General features: G+C 40.5%; 1 protein-coding gene across 1 annotated transcript; it reads left to right on the top strand.

Moving 5' to 3' along the window:
- The first annotated feature begins 19 nt into the window (after positions 1–19).
- LOC111221738 (inter-alpha-trypsin inhibitor heavy chain H3-like) lies at positions 20–8,972 on the top strand. The gene is made up of 22 exons (XM_022745273.1): positions 20–140; positions 1,862–1,897; positions 2,033–2,056; positions 2,661–2,818; positions 2,901–3,005; positions 3,163–3,325; positions 3,492–3,602; positions 3,697–3,825; positions 3,905–4,021; positions 4,105–4,273; positions 4,899–5,024; positions 5,223–5,404; positions 5,555–5,740; positions 6,271–6,410; positions 6,564–6,724; positions 6,992–7,021; positions 7,123–7,164; positions 7,421–7,534; positions 7,615–7,816; positions 8,285–8,460; positions 8,585–8,696; positions 8,791–8,972. The coding sequence occupies exons 1-22, from the start codon at positions 33–35 to the stop codon at positions 8,927–8,929; spliced, it is 2,730 nt and encodes a 909-aa protein (XP_022600994.1). The 5' UTR covers positions 20–32; the 3' UTR covers positions 8,930–8,972.
- The last annotated feature ends 5,516 nt before the right edge of the window (positions 8,973–14,488 follow it).

Raw genomic sequence — 14,488 nt, 5'->3', positions numbered from 1 at the left:
TGCCAGAGGAGAGGCCGCTTTGTTTCCCAAGCATGACAGCGGCGTGGAGAGTCCTGCTGCTGGGGGCTTGTGTCTGCATCTGGCTTCCAGCTCAGGCCCGAGGAGCTCTGGTCATTTCCAGGAGAGATGCTCTGACACAGGTATTTAACAGAAGCCATTTGTGTGCAGCAGATGCATGTACACAAATGCATTATTATATTCTATGTCAGCAGGTATGTCATTGGTGATGAGTTTAAACACTTTTTATGAAAGCCTGTATCTGCAGTTGTAAGAGCACATCTTTCCCATGAAGAATCCTCAGGCATGCAGGAAGTGATGTGCTTTTTAATGTTTTTTTTGTTTGTTTTCTAATAAAAGAATAAAAGAAGATCTGTTTAGAGGGCACAATTACCAAGACTATGCAGAAAAACAGAAGGGCATCACAGAAAATCAAATAAATAAGTTGCACAAGCCGTAGCGACTCATCTCAGGGAACACTAGAGCATTGACAGCTTACAGGAAAAATCCTTTAAAACTATTTTCCTTTAAAACAGCTAGATATCAGGAGTGTGGGTTGCTTTTGAAGCCAACATTGCTGTTTGCTGGTGTGACTTAACGTTTTACTAGTATTTACAATGGAGCTTCATAGAAAAAAAAACTCAGCAGACTGAAACATTAGATGTAGGTTAGGGTGCAAGCGGAACTTTTAAAAAAATTTTTTTTGATGTACAACCAAGTCAAGTCTCAAGTCTGTTAATGTATGCCCAAAGGTCAAGTGCAAGTCAAGATTCAAGTCTTTCAGCACGCTGACCATTCAAATGATGCAGAATCCTTTTCATTTTCCTCCCAAAGCTTGATTATAAGCAATTTAAACATATACAACCTTAATAGTTTAAGGTGCAAACTGTACAAGGTATGTTCTATTGCTGTCTTATTTACTTTTTGCCATTTTTTCAAGATTTTCCCAAGGTCACACCTTGAGACTTCTCAGTGGAAGTCTCCGCTGTTAACGGGTTAATGTCTAAAGAGTTCTCCATGTTTTTGTCATGATTGTTTGGTTGATTGGTTCGGGACAGGTGAAAAATTACACTGTACAGTAGTCCAAGTCTCATGTCTATAGCTCTGTTTGTCTCAAAATCAAATCAATAAGTCCAAACTTCTACTGAACACACTCATTTGCACAGTAACACATGAGGCAGAGACTGTTTTTCTATTGCCCTTAGGTTCAATCAACCAAGTTGGACATTTGCCATTATGATGACGGCTCTGTCCTCCTCTGTCCTCTTCTCTTGCTGTTTCCAACTCATCAATGCAATAGTTTGTTTAACTAACCATGTTCTATCATTTCAGCCATTTCATGCTTCACCTGTCCACAAGTTGTCCCCTTTGAGGTTTTCTGCACATCCCCACCCAACCACCTATGCACATACACTGTATCTGCTCCCTCCAGTTTGCTAGGTTGTGTAAGACGCCAACCTGTCAGCATGCTGCTGCTTGTCTAGTCTCGCCCGCCTGTTAATTATGTGACCTTTACATCCACAAATCTTTTCCCACACTTATTTTCAGTCCTTTATTGGATTCTGGGTCCACACCTTGCTTCACAGAAATGCTAATCCAAAACTGTCTCTCAGACACTTTGAGGAACACAGAGGAGGCACCTTTAGTACATGTGATGACGAGTATCTAAGCATGGATACTTCAAATAGAGATTACGTATAGTTTAGAAATCAGCATTTTCTGAGGCAGAATGTAACTGATGGAAAACATTCAGGAAAACTTCAAGCTTAGTGATGTCAAATAGTCATACATTTAGTGCACATCCCTTTCCACACCTGCTTTTCCTTTCTCCATAACCATGCAGTCATTTTATGTTCTGTTCCAGGAGACTGAAGAAGCTATGGGCACCAGGTCAATAAAGGTATCCAGCTTAAAATACTGCAAACTAAGAGAAGTTTAGACTACCATTTACTGAACTTTCTGTCTTCCCTGCTGCAAAACTGAAAAAAGACAGTGTTGATTGTGGAAATATTTTTTGTCTCTTTTTCTCCTGCAGAAAAGAAGCACAAACTCTGCAAATGTAAGGGACTATTTTTGGTATTGATATCAAAAAATCTATAAAACACAGGGATGTGACCTTTCCTAATAACAAAACATTTATATATGTTGATGTATCATTGACAAATGAACTCAAATCTGAATATGATAATTCAGTACACATGAGGCCGTGGTCAAGATAACTGGTAGTGTCTATCTCACAGTAGTGGTATTGTTACTGGTTGCGAAATGAAGTCCATATTTCCCATAAACCACATTACTTCCAGATGCCACTTCCCTCCGTGGTGTCCACTGGCATGCATATATTTTCTCTTTGCTTTACTGGAGACAATAAACACGCTGGAAGTGATTTGTCCATCTGGGTTTTATTCCCTTACGCATTTGCGAGTATGAGAAACTCTAAGTTTCATCTTACATTGTGTTTACAGAAAAGTGACTTGTCTCAGTTTTGTGACATGTCTCCTCACATCTGAGACAGACTCCAGTAGAGAGACTGCCAGTCGTCTTAGCCTCTGGTCTTGCTTGTTTGCAGTAATATGGCATGATCTTGTATAATTTGTGTGGTTATGATTTATTGACACTGAACCCCTACGGACAAACTTTTTACTCTATAAGCATCCTTTCAGATGGTGGAGGTGAACAGCGTCAGAGTCAGCTGCACGGTGACGTCTCGTTTCGCTCACACCGTCATGACCTCCAAGGCCCTGAACACAGCAAACTCCTCCCAGGAAATCTTCTTCGAAGTGGAGCTGCCCAAGACCGCCTTCATCACCAACTTCAGCATGTCAGTCAAAACTCAAGACGTTTGACAGTGAGCATATTCTATGTGTTTCTATACCTTTGACAAAAGTCCTTGTGCCTCACAGGGAAATCGAAGGTCAGGTGTATGCTGGGGAGGTGAAGGAGAAAGAAAAAGCTAAGAAACAATATGAGAAGGCTGTTTCCTCTGGACAGACGGCTGGACTGGTCAAGTGAGTCAGTCAAAATGAAAAATACATAAACCCACTATTGCAAACATGAAAATACACGTTCAAAGCAACATCTACAATTTTATGGACTTCTTGTAAAGATCCTAAATTGATCATTTTAGCATTAGAAGCTGTCAGTTATATCTGTGTTTTATTACAGGGCCTCTGGGAGGAAGATGGAGAAGTTTTCAGTGTCTGTCAACATTGCAGCCAAAAGTAACGTGACTTTCATTCTGACATACGAGGAGCTCCTTCAGAGGAAACTGGGCCAATATGAGATTTTAACCCGAGTTAAACCCAAACAACTGGTGCAGGAGTTTCAGGTTCTACTCACTCTCCTCTTTTATTTTTCTAAGCAATGACACGCAGTTCAAGAGACGCTTCCTCAGTGAGCGCAGAGTGTGACAAATTTGTGTCAACATTAAAGAGTGCACTGCCTCAGTGATTGTGATTGTGTGTGTGTGTGTGTGTGTGTGTGTGTGGAGACAGATTGTGGCAGACATCTATGAGCCTCAGGGCATTGACTGTGTTGATGCCACTGCAACTTTCCTCACGAATGATCTGCTCCCCCTGGTGGAGAAAACTGTCACAGACACAGAGGTAAAGGGTTACAAAGATTTCCATGCTTCTGTTTATAGACTTCTCAGTTTTTTGTCCAGTAATCTCAACCGAAATGAATCTCTCTGTCTCTCAGGCACACATCTCTTTCTCACCAACAGTGGAGCAGCAGAGGAAGTGTCCAGGATGTGAAGGCACCATAATTGATGGTGATTTCATCATCAAGTACGATGTGAAACGAGAAGAGGGCGCGGGGGAAGTTCAGGTCAGCTGCCAACAAAGTCTTTGCAGCAGCACATAAGAATCACACTTTAGTCTCAATCAAATTCTTTACATCCCTTCAGGTTGTGAATGGATACTTTGTGCACTTCTTCGCTCCCCCTGGCCTGCCCAGAGTCCCAAAGAATGTGGTGTTTGTGATTGACAGGAGCGGATCAATGAGTGGAAAAAAGATTGCACAGGTAAAAGACTTGTGTGGGTAAGCTCCTTACCGCATGCAATGATGTATGTACATCTTCATATGTTAAACTGTGAACCTTTGCAGACCCGGGACGCATTGGTTGCCATTCTGAAAGAACTCCATGAGGAGGACCACTTTGCTCTCATCCTGTTTGATTCCAGTATTGTCACCTGGAAGGACGTTCTCTCCAAAGCAACTCAGGAAAATGTGGCCAAAGCCATTGCCTACGTCAGGAAAATAAAAGACAACGGAGGTGCAACTTTAGTTCTAAATGTTTTGTTCACTTCCTTATTCAGATGACCAGAAATAGAGTTCAAATGTATACATTTATTTATAGTGGTGAAGAGAGATGTCAACAGAGTAGATTATAGAAGAATAGAGAGTAAATCACAAAGGTTCAGGGCCTAAGAGACACAGATGAGAAGAATTAACCACTCTTTAATCTGTCTGTTCAAAGTGAAGCTTCGGAGACTTCATTAAGTTAGCGCTGGTCAGCACTGATCAACAAGTGACCCACGCTCATAACCCCACATAAAATTGCAAATTCTTATTTTTACACTTAGGTTTTTGTACAGATCAAACAAATGAGGTATGTGTTAGAGCTACATGGTGGATTTTTCAACACTTGGACAGTCTAGCTGATTTCCTCTGCTTCCAGTCTTTATGTCAAGCTACGCTAAACTAAGCTAAGCTAACTGCCTGCTAGCTGTAGATTCATACTTTGTGGACAAGAATGAGAGGGGTGTATTTTTCAAAATGTTGATCTATTACTTTAAAGAACATGGGCTACTGAGAAATTGCAACTTAATTTTCTCTATAAAAAATGTTATCTTAGGATATTTTTGTGTTAATCTGCTCATTGTGTCGTTGCCTTTCAGGCACAGATATCAATAGCGCTGTGCTGAGGGCAGTGAGCATGCTGGGGAGAGAAAGAGGAGATAAGAGGCTCCCAGAGAGGAGTGTGGATATGATTATTTTACTGACTGATGGGATGCCAAACCACGGTGAGATGTCTTCATTTGGAGGATGATAATATTTTATTCTGGATGGTCAGAGGTCATTGAAAGTTTTAAAAGGTTGACAAGTACTTCACAAATCTTATAAGTATGTTAAGTCTCTTATAAGAACAACAAGGCTTTCATTGCATGCTCATACATAATGTGTACATTAATATACATGTGTGCGTGCATGTATGCGTACAGGGGTGTCAAACCTCCCAACAATCCAGGAGAATGTGCGTTCTGCTATTGGAGGAAACATGTCTCTGTTCTGTCTCGGCTTTGGAAATGATGTGGATTACTCCTTCCTGGATGTGATGTGCAGACAAAACAAGGGGCTGGCCCGCAGAATATATGAAGCTTCAGATGCAGCTGTTCAACTCAAGGTGAGGCAAAACAAGAAAACACTGATTTACAACAAAGGGAAAGTCCATTCAAGTTTGGCAGTGTTTATTGTATTTATAGTGTGTTTTGCACCTCCAGGGGATTTTGGTAAACAGATGATGCATGATTTGGAGTGTGTGTCTCTCCTCCAGGGTTTCTATAATGAAGTGTCCAGCCCTCTGCTCTCGGAGGTGGATCTGCGTTATCCTGACAATGCAGTGAACTTTGTGACCAAAAAACACTTCAGCCAGTTGTTTAATGGCTCAGAGATCGTGGTGGCTGGACGGCTGAGAGACAGTGATCTGGACAGCTTCTTGGTGGAAGTGTTTGCCCAGGGGGTGAGAAATGGACAACAGAATATGAATTATGCTATGAATAGACCTTATATCTTGTCATGGTGGTGAACAGACAATATGTGTGCTTTTTCTCACATGTGGCTGAATATTGAATGCAAAGAGTGATACTGTGAATGAAACAAACTTAGGTGGATTGTTTTAGTCTTTAGAGATACTTCTTCCAGACATTCTCAGGGCTTCAGTAAGGGTCAAGTCATCATGCCTTGATGTTCCTATTTTTATTTTTTATAACGATGGTCAGTTGGACACTTTGGTCCAGACTCCAGACTAAAAAATCTCAACAACTATGAGGTGGATTGTACAGAATCACGGTCTCCTCAGGATAGATCCTACTGATGATACCTTAACTTTTCATCAAGCTTCATACATTTAATTTTCCATTTGGTTTACTTATGACATTCCTATCAACCTGCAGCCTTACAGAGCTGCTAGTGTGGCTGTCGACTCTGTCTTTATTATACTGTTAATATCCTCTCCTGCCATCGCTCATTGAATCTCTCCTATTTCTGTAGTCGGACAATGACTTCCAAGTGCACAGAAGGGCCAGCGTGGTAAACTGGGGGGTGATCTACCCAGAACTGGAGTACATCTTTGGGAATTTCACTGAGCGTTTGTGGGCCTACCTCACCATCCAGCAGCTACTGGAGGATAGGTTTGTTCATCAAAGATTTGAGAAAGTTTCTCTGTGAACTGTGATGGATTACTCAAAGAAACTGCTCTGATCAGAGTTGTTATTGCTCGTCATGTGCATCATATATCACTATTAAACAACCAGCTAATCTCCTCTTTCTTTTTTATCTCACAGTGACATTGGTACTCAGCAAGACAAAGACATTATGACAGTCAAGGCATTGGACATGTCTCTACGGTACAGCTTCGTCACCCCTCTCACCTCCATGGTGGTTACCAAGCCTGAAACTGAGGACGGACCAGACAGCCCTCTCATTGCTGACAAGCTGACTGAGGGTAAAGGATATGTGGCCAGTGTTTGATTTTAATTTTGTTTAATTTGTTGTCAGCAGATTTTTTATTTTTATTTGTACGAACGGAAAAAAAACGATTTAGTACAGGCTATCTGATAAACTGACAAGTGAATCAGCATATTCTTTCTTTGCAAATTACATTACATTCTTTGATTATTAGAAATCTGTTGAATCAGTATGTGTGAGTAGGACTTCCTGAAGGCATCCAACTTTGAGTTTTATGTTTTCTAACTGTTGCCCTGTTTTACAGACCAGCGACAGAAAGCAGAGAGACACCGTGGTACGACAATCTCTTTTAACTTCATTATATGACAAACTTTACCAACCTTATTCTGGCTGAACAACTTTGGCGATGTATGATTTTATTATTTTTGATAACAGGCCCTGCAGCCGATGCTCGAGGTTCCCATGGCCTATCAGATGGTAAGCTTCTCATACAGCAGTAGTTTCACTATCACATAATTTTTATCATGTCTATGCTGTCATTATTGCTGCCAATTTTACTTATATCTTCTATTAAAAGCTTTTATTATCAAACACAGACATGATTCACCACATATGTATCAATAATTTAATACTGAAGAAATCAGTTCCAGCTCTTCACTGCTGCACTATAGGATGCAACTGTTAGCTGTTATAGCTTTCTGCCTGACATTATACTTTGATGATGCTTTTGCAGTGGACGGAGATCCTCATTTCATGATAGAGCTGCCAGACAGAGATGACGCTCTGTGCTTCAACATCAACAACAAACCAGGAACCATTTTCACTCTGGTCAGAGACCCAGGATCAGGTCAGCCCTGAGTCTTGATCACTCAATTGTTCTCAAAGGAAGCAAAAGGCATGATAAAACAAATCTTTCATCATTTTCAGGCTTTGTGGTGAATGGCCAAATTATTGGCAAGAAGAAAGTTGTTGCTGATGGTAACGTCAACACCTACTTTGGACGTTTTGGTATCAGCCACAAGAAGCTGGGAGTGAGGCTGGAGGTGAGCACTCAGGACATCTCAGTCCTCCACAATGGCAGACAGGTCAAGCTGCTGTGGTCTGATACAGCCTCTATCAAAGAAACCAAGTGAGTAATCCTGCTTTGCAAATATTATCTTGAGTTACTTGACAGCAACATGTTTTAAACTGAAATGATAAAATAATGCAAACATTTATGTTGTCATTATGTCAGGTAAAAGTGCTTTTAAAAGTCAATGTAAAGACATTTCTCACAATGATTTTTAATTTTTGTTTATCACACAGTAAATACCTGAAGTTCAATTGTCATACCTTAAAGATACCATTCCTACAATCTATACCACAATTAATCAAAATATGAGTGTCATCTAAATGAAAATTAAACAATAAATTGGATCAGTAAAAACTACAAAACCAAGTGTAAACTATGACATCCTCACTGAAAATTGACTTAAGCTATACTTGACACTGACAAATAAAGAAGCTCCACGTGGCTCCTGTGAGTCACAAAGAAACAACTTTGCTATCTTACTGTCAGCCAGTTGGTCAAATGAAATTGTTGTTCTCTCTCCTCCAGTATGGACCTCAAGTTAACAAAGAACTGCAGCTTAACAGTGACACTGAGACACTCCATTAAATTTATGGTCATCAAACACACAAAGGTGTGGAAGAGACGCCACGATCAGCAAGACTACCTAGGTTTCTACACCCTGGACAGCCACCACCTGTCTGCTTCAGCTCATGGCCTGCTAGGTGGGAACAGAAGAGGCTGAGAGGAAATTTCCCATATTATGATGCACTGTTTTTTTTACAGCTATTTTCTTATTCCTAACTTTAAATAAAGCAATAGATATTAAGTAAGCTTTTTTTGCTCCAGGTCAGTTCTACCATGGGGTTGAGTTTGAGGTGACAGACCCACGTCCAGGTGAAGTTCAGGAGAAGTTAGATGCCACCATGTATGTGAAGGGACAAAAAATCAACGTGACCAGGTGCACACACACACACACACACACACAGAATGCATGTGAGGGTAAAGTGTGTGCTCATATACACATCTCATCATCAGTTTTCTCTCCCTCACAGACACTGGCAGAAGGACTTCAGCAGGAACGTGAAGAATGGAGAGAATATTCCCTGCTGGTTTGTCAACAATGATGGAACAGGCCTCATTGATGGAAGAGCCTCAGACTACATTGTGTCAGGGCTTTTTAAGACAACTTGAATCCTGAAAACTAACTTTAAAAAAATAAAAATAACTGTTTTGACATGGGTTCTTTGTGTGCCTTAAATAAATAAATAAATAAATGAATAAATAATTAAAGGGTGTGTTTGTGAAGAGATTCATCAAGCAGGGTGTGGAATAGGTAACTTGTCTGAGGCCTACTTGCTGGTAATTCAGACATTCAGGGCAAGAGGCATGAAGCCTGAACACACAGTCCCGCCTCTCTTTCTGGATACCAGTAACCTACATCTCTCTTTCTCAGACATTATGGTAGTTGCCAGATGTCTTTTCTCGGAGCTGTGGAGCAGCAGAGGGACTGAGCACTGGGACTGAGGTTGAGTTTGGAGATGGTCCATTGTGAAAACATCCAGTCGGTGAGCCTGTTGTCACTGCTGGGATGTTGGACAGGCCCAAACACAGCTATCACTTAATTTCCTCAACATCATTATCACTGTTCATTAGAACATAATAAGGATGGAGCGTGTGTTTGTCAGATAACACTGATGTATGTTAGCATGTTTTAAATGTAGTAATTTTACTGTAATTGAATATGTTTACATTGCTTCAGCTGTACATGCTTAGAGTTAATTAACTTTTCCATGTGGTTAATGTAATGACAGCAGGTGTAAAGAGGAACATGTTCGGTTTTTTGACCACAGGGGGCAGCAGTGAGTTCACTGCGGTTTGTTGCGCTGACAACCCGAGGTAAAGACGCTTTCGTCGAAAAATAATTTCACATGCCAAACAAATCTAAGATTTATGCTTTATTGTTATTATTTTTCAAATCGTATGTTTCACCTTTACAAGTGAGATCACTATCAGGAGGGAGACACAAGCAAACGTCCTCACCTCCAAGAAAGAGCAGCGTGAAGCAAAACTAACCCGAACCAGCGTTAGCTAACTTAACGTCAATCCCGCACAAGCTAGCAAGCTACACAAACGAACTTATGTTGAAGTTTGACCACAAAAAAACAGGGCCGAATTATTAAAAAAGTTAGAGTTAGCTTGACACATTATGATTGTATTATTATATTGTTTATCTGTATGCCATCACTGCTGTACGGGTAGCCCAATGTAGGCGTCCTCATGGGTCAGTAAACTGTTTGTTTACAGGATACCGCCCACTGAACCAGAGCCACCCGGTCCTCACCTGAGGGAGGAGGACCAGAAGCAGGTGAAACGGAGCCAATGCAGTTTTAAAGTCAGTCGAATAAACGCGTGGACGGAGGTATGTCTATTTTTCCCAAGTGCTGACGCTGTGATTACCATAAACTCAGGAGCATAAATATACAGTACAGCATATATACAGTACAGTAGTAGTACAGGACTGCAGCATCATTTGCAGCAAGTTTAATAATTTTTCGTGCCCTTGTCAATGAAGATGGAAAAATCATTATTGAGAGATTATCCAAAATTAAGTCATGTATCCAACTAATTACCCATCAGTCATAAAGATACCAGTTACTTGTTCTCTTTCAATAAATGCCATCTGGGTGCTGTGCCTCAAAAAAAATTTCTCAAATGAGGTTAGGATAGAAAGAAAGCAACAAACTGTACTTATGGTCTTTTTATTCTCAGCAGTAAGTCTGCTGATGTGTTTTAATATAAAGCCTTTATTAAAAACCTGAACACCCATGGCACACCCTCACAGGTGATTTCACTTGACTGGCCGATTATATGTCCTCCCTGGACTCTGTTGGCTCTGTTGGCCTTCACAGACATTTTTCACAGCAGGCATTTCAAATTGTCATAGTAAGAAATTCACCTGTGATACTAATAACATTGATGATGGCTCTGTCCTATTCAAGTATCCCAGTAAATCATGACAGTAAGCCAGCATGAACTATACCAAGACACTGAAACTGAAGCAGCTAAATGGACTTAAGCCATTGTTCATTTTTGTATTTATTTACACCTGAGTTTTCTCTACTGTGACATGCCAAAATGTCTTCAGTGAAAAAATGCATATTGATACTTCCCCACTCTTCTCATTTGCTTTGTTTGACCTGGATGGTGAAAGAAATGCACCTTTATCATTCTTTCATTAGTATAAAGAGCATGGTGTCATAATATAATTCACTTCATAGCTCCATGAAACTTCAAGCTGAGCCGAGGTCTAATTAGCCAGACACTTAATAAAATTAAAGATCAGCTAATATTCAACACATACACATTTATAAATTATAGGCTCATCAGACCATAATAATAAAAGTGTAAAAAAAAAATGACAATAACATATAATCACTACAAAAGATCAACACATGGGTTGACCTTTTTATTGTTGGATTGCTACCTTTTTTCTTAATTCCTTTCATGGCATAATGCAGTTGTTAAATTCACAGAAGGATGCCCAATTAAGTATGTAATTGCCAGATATGGCATTTGGAGTCTCTTTTTTGTTTTTATTTCACTCTTTCTGTTGAAGTTTATCGATGCATTTTGTGGTGTTTGCTTTTCCTCTTGTTTTCTATTGTGCAAAGCTTCATTGTTAAGTAGAAGAGCACAAGTCAAAGTTTAAACCCTAGACATAACCTGCCTTTGTAAAATTTGGAGCTCTACCTTTTGAGCTGTAAGAACGTTGAGTCCGTGGTATAGTCACTATGAATGTGGTCAGTGACTGGTATGATATGTTCTTCATATTATTAACAGACAATAGAACACATAGTTTCATTTTCTCTGCCCTCATTTGAATGTGTGTTTATGTATGCATGGGTGGTTATGTGTTGTATTTGCCCATATGCAGTGAACCTAAAATGTATGGTGTGTGTGTGTGAGAACTCCTTGTACTGTAACAACTCACCAGCTCTTATTACACAGCTTTGGCATGTGTACTAATAGATCCAGGGCAAGAGTGTTGACCCCAGTCATGTCGGAAGTTCAGGAGTTGAGAGGGATTTTCTTAAGGGGATCTTTGCAGAAGTGTGTGTCTGTCTCTTTGTATGTGTGTGTATGGTGTGTTTGTGTAAGCTTTGATGATTAACACCAGATGTGCGCGGCTCAGGGTGTCGGCAGCAGCTTGAGAGGGCCCCACTGTACTCCATTCGGCCCTGCTTGTAGAAAATGCTCAAGCGACTTCTTCACACATGGCTGAGAGTAATATCTCTGCTGTTCATTCCCCAGAGCCCCACAAGGTTTGAAACATCAGGTCAGTCTAAGCCAAAGGAAGTTTAATAAGGAGTTTGTGCAGCTAGAGCAGGGACTTAATGTAGGTCTCCTTCTTCTCCACCAGAGGGCGGGAGAGAGCTGTAAAACATCTGCAAGTGCTCAGGTCCCACAGTCAGGATTGACTACTGTAGGTTAATAGATTTTTTCCGAGGATCTTTTCAATTTTTCCAGTTCATATAAAGCACAGAAACATTGTATTTTTGTCCTGTATTACACTGTTGAAATTAAATTTTAAAGGGAAATATTTTACCTAAAAAGTTCCACATAGAAAATACTGCAATATTTTGAGGAAGTGACTGAATTAAAGTTGTGACTAGTGCTGGACCTAAGTAGTAATTTCATTATTGTTTATTGATATTCTTTTATTTGAATATGCTGTGATTAATGTATTTGTGTTTTATTTACATAATGTCAGAAATAGTGAGAAACACCCAAGTTTCAAGAGCCTAAAGTGACACTGTGAACTCATTACTCATCACAGAGAACAAATCCGTCTAAACTCAGTCCAACCCAGTCAGTGATTCAATTTGCAATAATGCAAAAGAGAAAGGAGCAGCAAATAATCATATTTGAGAAGCTAGAATCTTTTCTTTATGTGCAACTTAAACAATTATTCATTCATGAAAAATGGTAACGATTAATTTACCATAGGTCAACTAATCAATTGATTGTTTCTGCTCTAGTTATGATTCTTGCAATAGATTAGATGAAAGTAAAATTAGCTGTAAATTCTTCTGAGAAAGGCTGTTTATGGCCAATTACGTTTTTCTGATTATACAATATTTTGACAGTTTTTCATCAAAGCAAATCTCAAAATTAATGTTGCATTTTGAAACAGCCGGGCACGATGATTCTCTCCTGCTCAGATTCCTGCTCTCAGTCAGCTGTGCAGTGAGACTTGTGTTTGAACTCTCAAGTTTGTCAAAAGTTATAATTTCATTTCACTCCTTCCATTACAGCCCCACTTTATTTGAACCCTTTCCTCTGTCCTCACCTCCCAGGTCTCCCCCCTCCCCCGCCCGTCTCTCTACCTTTTGTCCCTGTGTGAATATTTCACATTGCTGTTGCCGCTGGTGCGTGATGCGGGGGACTGAGCGCTCATTGTGTGTACGCAGTGTGGGTGCTGCGGTATGTGGCTGCTCGGCGTGTGGTGTGTCGTGACAGGCGTGTGGCCGCTGACGCCAGCCGGCCGCCTGCCTGTCTGTCTTTCTGTCTGTTCAGTTACACCTGACCAACGCTGACATCGCCATGCCCACACACTCAAACATACACACACACACATATAAATATGCACACACACACAGACAAGTATAGACTGCACCACTAAACATGGTACCCAATGTCAAATTAAGGGTCACCAACTCCCTGCCACTGTGGTCTCCCCACTCGTCCCCTCACTGCAGTAGGTTGGCATGAGGCTCTCGTGTTACCTTTGATGTTCTGCTTACTTGCTGTGAATTCATGAGTGTTACTGAATTTAAGTAATCTGACTGAAAAAATGCAACCTGCATAAATTTTTAATTACCGCTGTTGCACATGTTCCATATTCATAATAATATTAAGGCACATTTATGCCATGGCTTATCCAGCACATGCACTCATATTTTCTGTCGAATTTATACCAAGTGTGTCTAACTCTATGGCAACAGACACATTGTTGTGGCATTTACTTTATATTAAAAGTGCATTATTGAATTTTGTGGTTTTGAAGTGTAGGTCTGTTCTGAAATGCAGTGGGAGGCTATGAGATATTGCGGCGCACCGTGGTGTAATCCTTGGTATTTAGTGTGTTCTCTCAGGCTGCTGAGGTGAAAAGTTGAACCTGGTGTTGACCTTCTCTTGAGAGTGGGCTTAGCTCTAAAGTCAGGCACAGGCCAAAGTCAGAAGGAGGATGTTCTCAAGTTCCTCTTTCCCTCCCTCACGTGAACCGCTCCTCCCCTCAGCCACCCTCCCCTCCCACACGGAAACAATTAACATCTGTGATAAGATGTTGTGCATATTTCCATCATTTTATCTTGTTGTTATTGTTTGTTTGTTTTTCCATCATGACGAAAGTCTTGTGTCCTCTTGTCACGGCGCTGTTAATCACAATTACATCTCATCTAGGTGCAAGGAGTTGGAGAGAGAAAGAAGGAGAAAGAGACTGAGAGGGGCCTAATGTTTATCACAGCAGGGAGTTGAATTCCAGATGGGGAGATAATGAAAAAAACAAGCAAACAATTATACAAAAATAGACAAAGTGGGGAAAAAAGAGAGAGCAGACTGACAGACGACAGGAATGATATTTGGGGCAAACTGGACAAGTTTTTATTTGTACTCCCAAAAGGCCAGATTTAGACAGGTCTGCGTAGAATAAGAGTAGAGTTTTGTATTGTGTTGATACAAAAGTAAGAC

The sequence above is a fragment of the Seriola dumerili genome, unplaced genomic scaffold (genome assembly GCF_002260705.1).
Source record: "Seriola dumerili isolate Sdu_G_001 unplaced genomic scaffold, Sdu_1.0 BDQW01000088.1, whole genome shotgun sequence".
Taxonomy (NCBI): Eukaryota; Metazoa; Chordata; class Actinopteri; order Carangiformes; family Carangidae; genus Seriola; species Seriola dumerili.
This window is presented reverse-complemented; position numbering and strand designations above follow the sequence as displayed.

Coding starts and splice junctions, on each gene's coding strand:
- LOC111221738 (XM_022745273.1), top strand. CDS start 33: ATGACAGCGGCGTGGAGAGTCCTGCTGCTGGGGGCTTGTGTCTGCATC. Junction 5,025..5,222: donor TGATGGGATGCCAAACCACG/GTGAGATGTCTT, acceptor GTATGCGTACAG/GGGTGTCAAACCTCCCAACA. Junction 7,817..8,284: donor GCCTCTATCAAAGAAACCAA/GTGAGTAATCCT, acceptor TCTCTCCTCCAG/TATGGACCTCAAGTTAACAA.